Source organism: Hemicordylus capensis, chromosome 5, assembly GCF_027244095.1.
Source record: "Hemicordylus capensis ecotype Gifberg chromosome 5, rHemCap1.1.pri, whole genome shotgun sequence".
Taxonomy (NCBI): Eukaryota; Metazoa; Chordata; class Lepidosauria; order Squamata; family Cordylidae; genus Hemicordylus; species Hemicordylus capensis.
The window spans coordinates 76,049,830-76,062,361 of NC_069661.1; the positions used below are offsets into that span (position 1 = coordinate 76,049,830).

The 12,532-nt window shown below is 42.0% G+C and overlaps 1 protein-coding gene across 1 annotated transcript in view; it reads right to left on the reverse strand.

Annotated features, from left to right (window-relative positions):
- Positions 1–12,532, reverse strand: part of MFAP3L (microfibril associated protein 3 like) — a 44,496-nt gene that overhangs the window by 10,934 nt on the left and 21,030 nt on the right. The window contains exon 2 of the mRNA XM_053255709.1: positions 129–536. Within this exon, the coding sequence (XP_053111684.1) occupies positions 129–405 (277 nt within the window). The 5' untranslated portion in view covers positions 406–536. The remainder of the gene's footprint in view (positions 1–128; positions 537–12,532) is intronic.

A 12,532-nucleotide genomic window follows, 5' to 3' on the forward strand; every position in this document is an offset into this window, starting at 1 on the left:
CAGATAACCAAGAGAAGCAGGGGATACCTGGCCCCACAGAATAGAGATGCTTGTCTTTATGCTCTGGACTATTGATGCCTTGACACACCTCTGCAATAATATCATGAATGAAGACTCAGAAATCTTACCTCTATTCTCATCTTCTTTCAGCAAATGGCCATTGGAATTGTACCACTGGTACTCCGGGCCTGGATGGCCTTCAATGTTGCAGTCAATCAAGGCACTGTAACCTTCTTTGACTGTAATATGATCAACTCTAGAGATGACCACAGGCACAGATCCTAAGAATGTGTTAGTGCGGTTTAAAGTGCTATTAGTGACATCTTCAGCAGTTGTCAAAGCTGCTAGTAAGATGAAAAAGCACATGGTAGTCCAATCGTAGAAAAAGAGGTGTCTGCTGCACATCTCCCGCTGTATTCAGTATAATGTGGAGCTGAGTTAAGGTTGGATCAGAAACCATACATGTATTGTCCTGAAGAAGCCAAAGGGATTTTTAACCTTGATCCATGAAGTTTCAAGAGTCAAAGAATAAAATCCTGAAAAATAAAACAAATTAAATCAGCAAATGAGGGAGAAAAGCAGAAGTGCCTTTAATGCAATGCTCCTTTAAGCAAATAAATATGTATCTCAATAGTAATCATTTCAGTGCCTTGGCTCAATGCTAATGGGATCATTGTGCCTAAAAACATACATACATCTCCCCCCCCCCGATAGTTTAGGCATTCAATTTAATAACAGAAATACTTTTTTGTTCAAATACATCATTTATTGCATTTGATAGAGGAAACAAAACTGTGGAATAATTTTCACCTTCCATTTTGTATTTTAAAATGATACACGGGAAAACAAAAAAGCATGTCCTATTACTGCTGACATTGCTGGTTCTGTTTTATGTTGGGGCTATTCTCACGACTGGGTGGGTGGGTGGGGGAGGCAGGGTTCAGTCGCTCTGAAGAATCACTCTTTGTCTCCTTGGCATGTAAGCTGTGCACCCACACAACCTGTGCTGCTACTGGCAGTGCAGATCAAGAGGTTGGGACTAGATTTTCCAGCTTCAGGATGTCCGACAAGGCACTTGGGATTCCCCAATCAGATGGGTGCTCTAGGCGCCCATCTCTGTGTCTCCTTGCGTTTGGTGGAGCCTGAGAAGACACATGAGCCCAGCAGCCAGGTTAAGGGAAATCTTGCTCCCGGAACCTCGTCTAAGAGCTGGGCTTAGGAGAGGAGTTAGGTACGGATCCCGGCACTCCACATGTGAGAACATCCTCAATATTGACTTATATAATCAGCTCCATTAAAATCAATCAAACAGCATGTGGAGTAAGGGTAATTGCTGCAAGAGTGATTAATCTCCTTAACTAGTCCAATTATGCCAAAATACTTAAGTATAATATATACGAAAGAACCTCGGGTTTTGCAGATTTCTGAGGCTGCTGAAACACATTACTTTTTAACATACATGATAGAATGTGCCTAGAGTAGTGGCTTGTAATTTAGACTGACTACTGAAACACAAGTTAATTTACTATAACCTTTTAGCACGCAGTTATGTAGCGAAAAGCTTTCCAGAGGAGATGCAATTAAGGCCATAGTTGGAGTAGATCTGAATATAGTATGGTATCTGTTCCATTAAATAAGTGTAATGTGGCTGATTATAGCAACAAATCCATCAGTCGTTACATAATTTTAGTTAATGCAGTTGACTCACAGTCATAACTCACACAGAACTCAGCATTGTTCTGACTCAGCTGTGGATATGGAGGGAACTAACTTGTTGGCTGCACTGAGAAGAAACACTAAATCTGAGGGTCACACTACATGCTACGTTAAACACGCCATTTGGCCTTGTATATTTATTTATTTTTTCATTGTACACAGTAGGTAGGGGAGTGTGTGTGAGAGAGAGGGATCAGTGTTAGTAGTACCCTGGCAAGTAGGGAGGTTTTAACTCTTTCTCCTTGTGCTGCAGGAATCACTCCCTCCCAAGCTGATATTCATTCCAGAAAGGAAGCTTCCCTCCAAGGTAGAGAGCATGGAGTGAGGGACAGTTCCTTGAGAGTGTGGTACAAGAGGTTACCTCCACCCCATCTCACCCATGCTCTAGTCCCAGTCCCGATCCTTCCCTCGGCTGCTGTTTACAGTGACAAAATTAATTCACAAGGCCAGACTATGGATTTAACATAATATGTAGTTTGACCCTTAATGCACAGAGACAGGCAGTAATAGGGAAGGGGGTCACAGTGCCACAGCATGTCATATTCTGGAGGTCCCAGTTCAATTCCTGGAATCACCATTTAAAAGGAATTAAGGCCCCAAAGTTGGGAAGCCTGAGGCCATGGAGAGCCACAACCAGTTGGACCAGACAATTCTGGGCTAAAGAGACCAATTGTCTGCTCATCATAGTACTACTTTATTCAGCACTGGCTATCATCGCTAAACATTTTTTGGTGGCATAAGACTGTACGCTATATACTTTGGTAGTGTACACTGTTACCTGTATTTATGCATATGGCTATGGACAATGAATGCTGGATTTGAACTTCAGAACTCAAATCCAGCCTCATATATTGTCATGTGCAGCTATCAAATGTTAAAATAAAAAGATCTGCTTTGGAAGAATTGAGAAAAATAAAAGAGCCCAATGAAATAGGTGCCTATTTTCAAATAACTACCCATAATTATTTTTCACTTCAGAAGATATGTGTAAGAGCATATGATTAGTGAACTATATTTATATGTTCACATGAAGCTGCTTTATACCAAAGCAGTCAGCTTTGTCCTCACTGACTGGCAGTGGTTTTTTTGAGCTTTCCAACAGGATTCTTTTCCAGCCCTACCTGGGTGTTTTCCACAAAGGGCTTTTAGCTTGCATCTTCTCTGGAATGGAGGGTGTGCGTTCACACATTGGCCAGAGGAGAGCTGCTCTTGTGGTAGCAAGCATGACTTGTCCCTTTTGCTAAGCAGGGTCTGCCCTGGTTGCATATGAAAGGGAGACCTGATGTGTGAGCACTGTAAGATATTCCCCTTGGGGGCTGGAGCCGCTCTGGGAAAAGCATCAAGGTTCCGTGTTGCTTCCCTGGCAGCATCTCCAAGACAGGGCTGAGAGAGATCCCTGCCTGCAACCTTGGAGAAGCTGCTGCCAGTCTGTGTAGGCAATACTGAGCTAGATGAACCAATGGTCTGACTCGGTATATGGCAGCTTCCTATGTACCCCAAAGTCCTGCGAGCTATTGTGGAGCATGTCACTCATGGTTTTTCATTATGTGTTAAGAGTGTAGCCCGATTTATATCAAGGATTGAAAAAAATACACTTTTTGCATTTTTTTGCGGGGGGGGGGGGGGGGGAAGGCAACTTCGAACTCATAGTAAAGCCTAGTAGTAAACTCAGGGTAAAGCCTGCTGTGTGAAAAATGCTGTGGGAGTGTCAGGAATTGAACCTGGGACCTTCTCCATGCAAAGCTAGTCTCCCCTTTAGCTCTCTAAATGGCTGCATTGTGTGATCAACCCAGGCCGCAATTGTATCCAACTGTATCTCTCAGCTGCAGATGCCGTCCTTTAGGGCACTTATATACTGCAGGAAAAATCTGTTCTTATACACAGCAGGTATGCTTGTTATGCATTGCTGCAGAAGGAGAGGCCTCTTTTGGGATAAACTCCCCCTCCCCTTCCATCCCCCACTCCCACTCTTAACTTCAAACTCCTTCCCTCCAAAATCAGATATACAAGGACATCAGCAGGATATGGATCAGTGTTGGGAGGACAGGAAGCCAGTGAGGGGGATGTAGTGTTGGACTGACATAACACTGAAGGAATGGCCTCAGATCAGCCTAAACACTCTGTATGGATTTTATATACAGGCATAGCGTTGGAAAAATCATTGTAAACCATTTTTTAAAAGCTGATGATTTATACCTGACATGTCCTGGAAGTAGTCAAATGCTAGCAGAGCCTGACAGAACATGCAAACCAGAGGTACTGCTGTTTGGGCTTTACATAAATAGATCATAAATAGGATGTAATATATCTTCAGGACTAAAATAATACAAGACTACACTAGAGGATTGGCTGTAATTTTATTGCAGGGATTCTTAACTTTTCAAACACATTTCAGTTTGATAGAAATAATTACTCCTGCTAGCCACTTGAAGCTTAGGAGGCCAATATTCACAACTCGTAAAAAAGAAAGCACAACTTTGGCTTTTTAATTCACTAACATCCTGACTAAATTACTCATCCTACTCCTTTAGAGTAGTACTTTTGAGTAATTTAGTCCGGATGTCAGCCAATGTCTATAACCTACTATGATTTAGGAAATGTCAACAAACGTTTCTGAAGAATTCAAACAGTGTTTTGTGTGTTTTTAGGCCTATTTCTGAATGATATTGATAGTGACATGGCAACTGAAAACAAGTTCCACTCTTAAAAAGGAAATTATTCCATTTTAAATAAATAGATAAAATAAAAATAGAATCATTTTAATCATCTGTTTTTATCTGGCACAATGGAAACTGTTCCTCACAGTGTACATCAGGCCAGTGCAAGCTCAGTTAATTTAAATTACAGTGTTAAAGATTAAAGGAACTGAGTCATGGTAAGTTCTCAGGATTGTCTTCTGCAACAGGTCAGATGTGTGCTAATGTGGAAAAGTGGACAAAGTGATGGATTTGGACATGAAAGACTGAATCTCAAATCACCAGGAATCTTGCTGGGTGGGCTTGAGCACATCTCTCACCCTCAGCCTACTTGATGGGTTGCTGTGCTGTATAAAATATATTGTATGCTATAAGTGTTATGAAAATAGTAGCTAATAATGCAGTCGACATGGGTTGTAAGTACTGTCTACTACATGATATAAGGGTTGCAATTTGAGACTGTGTATTGACAAAGTATATTTTAGATATTTTAACGTGTGTGACAGAGCCATAATTGCCTGAGTACACAAATTTAATTTTTCCTTCCTGCCAAGGTGTCTGGTCAAGCAGATTTTGCAGGATTTTGTTTGGCTTTTCCAAATCCATGCAAATCTTTGTTGTCCAGAGAACGAAGCCAAACAACAAAAATGCCCAAATACCAAGGGGAACAATAGCTCTTTTAATCTTTTAATGTACATGTGTGCTTTATACTTTGAATTAACATACTTCTAATTAACAAAACATGAAGGGTTGCTAGGTAGAACATGAAGGGTTGCTAGGTGAGAGCTAGGTGAGAATGAAGGGTTGCTAGGTAGAACATGAAGGGTTGCTAGGTGAGAGCCAGCGTGGTGTAGTGGTTAGGGTGCTGAACTAGGACCGGCGAGACCTGAGTTCAAATCCCCATTCAGCCATGAAACTAGCTGGGTGACTCTGGGCCAGTCACTTCTCTCTCAGCCTAACCTACTTCACAGGGTTGTTGTGAAAGAGAAACTCAAGTATGTAGTACACCGCTCTGGGCTCCTTGGAGGGAGAGTGGGATATAAATGTAATAAATAATAATAATAATAATAATAATAATAATAATAATAATAATGATGATGATGATGATGATGATGATGTGTCTAGCACATTCAGTTATCAACTATGTAGTGTCCTTCCCTTTGCGATTTCAAAATGATTATGAAGCACTCCTTGCCTTAAGGAGGCAATTATTAGACCTCTTCTGAAGAATCCTGTGTTGGGTACGTACAGGCCTGTCTCCAACGATCTGTGGTTGGGCAAGGTAATTGAGAGGGTGGTGGCCTCCCAGCTCCAGGGAGTCTTGGGGGAAGCTGATTATCTAGATCCATTTCAAACATGCTTCTGGGAGGGCTGTTGGGTGGAGACTGCCTTGGTCAGCCTGATGGATGATCTCCAGTTGGGAATTGACAGAGGGAGTGTGTTGGTCATTTTGGCTCTCTTGGTGGCTTTCGATACTATCGATCATACTATCCTTCTGGAATGCCTGAGAGGATAGGGGGTGGGAGGCACTGCTGTGCAGTGGTCCCGCTCCTACCTCTTGAGCAGATTCCAGATAATGTCCCTTGGAAACTGTTGCTCCTCAAAATCTGAACTTTTTAATGGTGTGCCTTAGGGCTCCATATTGTCTCCAATGTTATTTAACATCTACATGAAGCCGCTGGGAGAGATCATCAAGAGATTTGATGCAGGGTGTTATCAGCATGCCGATGACACCTAAATCTATTTCTGCATGTCAACATCATCGGAAGAAGGCATAACCTCCCTATATGCCTGCCTGGAGATGGTAATGGGTTTGGTGAGGGATAACAAACAGACTGAATCCAGATAAGACAGAGGTACTTATTGTGCAGAGTTGGAACTTGGGAGATGATTTTGATTTGCCAGTTCTGGATGGGGTCACACTTCTCCAGAAGGAATAGGTACGCACTCTGGAGGTGCTTCTAGATCCAAACCTCTCCCTGGTGTCCCAGGTTGAGAGCGTGGCCAGAGGTGCTTTTTATCAGCTTCAGCTGATACACCAACTGCATCTGTTTCTTAAGCTAAACAACCGCAGAACAGTGGTGCATCTGCTGGTATCCTCCAGACCTGACTACTGCAATGTGCTCCATGTGGGGTGGCCTTTGTACATAGTCCAGAAACTGCAGTTGGTACAGAATGTGGCAGCCAGGCTGGTCTCTGGGTCACCTCTAAGAGACCATATTACTTCTGTATTGAAAGAGCAACACCGGCTGCTGATAAATTTCTGGGCAAAATACAAGGTGCTGGTTATAACCTATAAAGCCTTATACAGTTTAGGCCCTAGGTATTTAAGAGAATGTCTTCTTCGCCATGAGCCCCACTGCCCTTTGAATGCACTCCCTGTTGAAATAAGAACCTCCCAATCTCTGGCCACTTTAAAAAAGGCATTCAAGACACATTTGTTCACCCAGGCTTTTAATTAGATGTATAGATGTAAACAGTTTTTGGAGTTTTAACATTGTGTTAAAGTTTAAATTGTTTTAATGTTTTTACTGCTTTAATTTGTATTGTTTGTATTGTAAACCACCCAGAGACATAAGTTTTGGGTGGTATATAAATATGTTAAAACAAAACAAATACATATTAGGAAGTTCCATCCCTACTGGGCAGTGCTGGAAAATAAAGCAGGCAGATGCAGGGGCATAGCAAGGCTGGAGTGGGTCCTGGGACAAAATGTGCAGATGAGCCCCTTTTCCTGCCACCTCCCTGCCTTCTTCTTTGGAAAAGCGGGAGGGGGAGAGCAAAGAGCAAGCTGGTGACCCTTGCAAATGCTTACTCAATTTTTGCTTTGTGCTAAATTCTGCCAGGTTATCTGTTAACAATTTCTCTCTAGACAGAGTCGAATGTTTCAACTGAGGCTCAGTGCATATGCGACAGGTGGTGTGATTGCTGCTGCAAAACCGTTTACCAGTGGTTAGTTCCTGCATTGCTTTTGTAATGTATGGTACTTCCAGTTGTGTGTGGTTGGTACTCTGATCACATCAGTCTCCTGCCAGCAATAGCCCCTTCACACACAACTGAGGATGTTATGGCAAAGAATAATGTAGGCAGGGAGATCTATTTGACTGGAATTTGCATGTTACTGAACCAACCTGAAAGATAATCATGGGAAGATAATCATGGGCTTTTCCATGGTTCCACACCACCTTCGTAATATATCATTTTAGCCTTAGAAATCTTTAGAACAGTACATTGATATTCACCAGTAAACTGTACATATACCATTTCTTGAATCACACAACAAAGCAAAATGGTGTAAAGGCAAATTGCTCCTGAAGAAAACAGGTTAGTCCAGTGGTTTTCTATACCTGGTTATACAGCTTTTGTCTGTACCAGTGATTACCGTATTTTACGGACTATAAGACGGTATAGAATATAAGACGCACCTTAATTTTAATCCAGTTTTTCAGAGTTTTAACATATTAAACTGTTAAAACATATAAGACGCTCCTGAATTTTGGCAGATATTTTTCAAGGAAAAAAGTGAGTCTTGTAGTCCATAAAATACGGTATCAGCCTTTCCAGAGCGTACATTAACAGTTGCATAAATTTGTGCATCCAATGAAGAAAAGAAAAATGGAAAGCAAATCTATCCTATTTGTGCTTAACACAACAAAGCAGTACATGACTGTCCCTTAAAATAAAATAAAAAATCTATAATCCTTTCATAATGGCATAGCAATATGCACTTCTAGTATTAAAAAAACCCACCATCAATGGAATTGCATGTAGGTATGTTGCCCTAGGTCTCAGATATGGAGGTGGCCATATCAACACTGATGAATGGTACACTCTTTCTTTCAAATGAGCATTTTGCCCTTGGGTTTTTGTATCTTTAAAAGGCGGTGAAGCCAATATATAGGCATTCCACAGATGCTGACTTCGAAAGAATTGCAGACTTCAAAATTTACTGATGCAGTACAGTGGATTGAAACGTTCACTGTAAATCTGCAGTCTCATGGGTGTGAACCGTCTAAAGAGAAGATTAGACTGTAAGGGACTAGAAAAGGGGATCAATAGTAACACAATTCACTCATTGCTAGATATGAGCTCTTTGGCTTCTGGAAGCTTAAAGTTGAGAAAGCAATAGTCTCTGCTTTGAACATTTCAATACTGCATAATGCCAGGATCTCTCTCTCTCTCTCCCTCACACACACACGGAATACAGCAGATGAGATGATCTATAAAATGCATTGAAGGCAGGCCCGTAGCCAGCCGGTGGCATGGTGTGTACCTGCCACACCAAATAATTCTCTTTCCTCCCGAGCCTCACTGACCGTTTTCACTGAACATTTTATAACCTGCCTCCCCTGACTTCTGCAATCCCCCCAAAAACATTTTTGAGGCTGGTCATAGACCTGATTGAAGGTTTGTTAATGTGAACAATAGAGCAAGTATTTAAAGCAAAGCCGAATTTACCTGGTGCATATTATTTGAAGCTGTGGACACTAGTACATTTGTTTTGTGATGCGTATAACTAAGGTACAAGCACATCTGATTGGCTTTAAAGTCACATCCCAGCCTCTGTGCTGCCATTATTTCATATTCAAAAGAATATAAGGTACTCAGCCACTCACATCCCACTTCTGAGAGAATAATAGAACTGAAAAACTTCTCCCTAATGCTAGCTACCTAGCATTACCAACTAGGGGCCTTTATAGAGGACATGTGACTATTTGGGGGACCAAGTGATTTCCCCCCCTCATTAGGCAGAATAGAGACTATTTTGGGGACCAAGCAACTTTTTTTGCATGTGGTGTGGTGTCCAAAGTTCTGGGGAGCAGCTGGAACACTCACAACACTTTGCTCTCATGAGCAGCTTCTCTTCATCCGTCTCCTTCCCTTTCCTACAGACCATCCATCCAGTGGGGAAGCCAGAGTGGAGGCTGTGCTTCAGGCCAAGCTAGTGCAGCTTGCTTCCTTCATGTGGTGGTGGCGGCATCAGTGAAAGGTTAGCAAGTTAGCTAACTAACTGTACTCAGCAGTTAGCTAATTAATTGTACTCAATTAGCAGCTACCCCTGCTAACTGAGTAAAAAGGCACATTTTATAAGTGGCAAATCTCTTATATTTATTAGGAATTTGCATGCTTGGACACCATGTGCATGCCGGTACTGTGTGTGGGTTCTTGAGGGCCAGCACTGTTGCAGCATGAAGTTGTAAGGACTTGCTCTCCTCTTTTTTAAAGATTCCATTTGCCACTCCCCTCCCCTTAGTGCCGAACCAGTTTGGACCTTGGTTGAACCAGTACACAAACCTCGGTTCATGCACATCCCTACTATTGATCATGGGGAGAGCAGTGGCCCTAAGCAACCCCAGCGCAGCATTCCTTCAATGGATGACGCTGGTGTTACCTTGGGTTTCCTTTCAGATTGTGAGCCCTTTGGGGACAGGGAAGCATCTTATTTATTTTTACATGAAAACCACCGTGAAACCTTCTGTTGAAAAGTCGTATATAAACGTTTGTAGTCCTAGAGAACAGCAAATTAGTGGGAGACCGTGCATGCACCACATGCAAAGAGGCTGGCTCAGTAACTAGCTAGTTGCTCTGCCTTGAACGAAGAAGTGAAGTTGCAGGCCTGGCTGGGGAGAGCAGGCTGGGTGACCTGCCTAGGAGAAGGACAATGTGTGGTAAACCTAACCATGAGATGAATTTACGGTTAATTAGATTTACGGTGCCTGCCTTGAGAACTCAGCACCTAGACAGAAGACTTGAACAGATGTACAGCTCATGTGGTCAACAATTTCACAGGGGTAAGCTGAATTTATTCCCAAATTATCCAATTTTTATCAAAATATGCACACATAATACCAATACACATACGTAAATTTTATGCAAAGTGGAGACTTTTTTGGGTGGAGTAAAGCCTCCTCTATTTCCACTTTTTTGGTGATGGAAATTGACCTTTTTCCCACCATCTGCACCTGGCAACTCTATAGCTAACTGTTTCCAACACATTCAATACATTCAGGGAAGGGCTGAAACAACCTTAATTTATTCCATTATTTCACTGATTCTAATAATTTTAGCATTATATCAATATAGGTTAGAGAAGCACAACCTAATAGGACAACAAAAGTAAACATAGATTTTTAAATGAGAAATACTTTTTTAGGTACTTCATGAAGAATGCCAGCTTCAGCAGCGCTTCAAGGCCTTTCAGAGATCCTCAAATTTTTAATCTTTAGTGCTATATTTGCAGAAGTCTCATCTCAACTCATCACACAGTTGTGTGATACTGCATTTCCTCCTCATGTTAGGTTTGCTGTTGTTTAAGACAAGCTGCTGTTAGTCTTGCTAGATTCTATATTTAAAACAAATAAACGACCCCTTAATACGAAGTGGCACCCAGGACATGGTGCATGATGTCGGTGTCATTGACCCTTTAGGGAACAGTGACCATAGTGTGATCAAATTCAGCATACATGTGGGGAGAGAATCACCAAGGAAGTATAACTCAGACATTTTAATTTCAGAAGAGGAAACTTCTCCAAAATGAGGAGTATGGTGAAAAGAAGGCTGGAAGGAAAAATCAGGAGAATCACTTCGCTCCAGAATGCATGGAGCTTACTCAAAACCACAATACTAGAAGCCCAGTTAGACTGTATACCAAAAAGGAGCAAAGGTCCAGGAGGATGCCAGCATGGCTATCAGGTAATATCAAGGAAGCCATACAAGAAGAAGAAGAAGAAGAAGACTTCCTTCCGAAATCGGAAGGCCTGTCCAAATGAAGAGAACAGAAAGGAACATGAACTCTGGCAAAAGAAATGCAAGGAGACAATAAGGAATGCAAAAAAGAGTTTGAGGAACATTTAGCTAAAAGAGTCAAGAGGAATAACAAAAAATTCTTTAAATACATCAGAAGCAGGAAACCTACCAGGGAGGTGGTTGGACCATTAGACAATGAGGGAGTGAAAGGGATTATTAAGGAGGATATGGAAGTTGCAGAGAGGCTAAATGGGTTCTTTGTATCTGTCTTCACGGCAGAGGATACTGAGCATATACCTTTTTCTGGAACAGGCTTTTTGGGGATGGAGGCTAAAGAACTGAGTCAGATAGAAGTGACAAGAGATGATGTTCTAAACTGTCTGGAAAAACTTAAAACTAGCAAATCGCCAGGGCTGGATGGCATCCATCCAAGAGTCCTCAAATAACTCAAATGTGAAATTGCTGACCTCTTTGCTAAAATATATAACTTATTCCTGCAATCAGGTTCTGTACCAGAGGACTGGAAAGTAGCAAATGTAACACTGATTTTCAAAAAGGGATCCAGGGGCGATCCAGGAAATTACAGGCCGGTTAGCTTAACGTCTGTTCCAGCAAATTGATGGAAAACATCCTCAGGGATAAAATTGTAAAGCACATAGAAGAACAGGCCCTGCTGGGAGAGAACCAGCATGGCTTCTGCAAAGGGAAATCTTGCCTCACAAACCTGTTGGAGTTCTTTGAGAGTGTCAACAAGTGTGTGGATCAAGGTGATCCAGTTGACATAGTATACCTGGACTTCCAAAAAGCTTTCGACAAAGTTCGTCATCAAAGACATCTGAGAAAACTTAGCAGTCATGGGATATGGGGACAAATACATATGTGGATTACTAACTGGTTGGAGGACAGGAAACAGAGGACAGGGATAAATGGAGAGTTTTCACAATGGAGGGAAGTAAGAAGTGGGGTCCCCCAGGGATCTGTACTGGGACTGGTGCTTTTTAATTTATTCATATGCGATCTAGAAGTAGGGGTAAGCAGCGAGGTGGCAAATTTGCAGATGATACCAAACTCTTTCTGGTAGTGAAATCTAAAACGGATTGTGAGGAGCTCCAAAAGGATCGCTCCAAACTGGGTGAATGGGCAACAAAATGGCAAATGCGGTTCAATGTTGGCAAGTGTAAAGTGATGCACATTGGGATGAAAACCCCCAATTTCAAGTATACGCTGATGGCATCTGAGCTGTTGGTGACTGACCTGGAGAGGGATCTTGGGGTCATGGTGTTCAGCTCACTTAAAGTGTCGACTCAATGTGAGGCAGCTGTAAAAAAGGCCAATTCCATGCTAGGGATCATGAGAAAGGGGACTGAAAATAA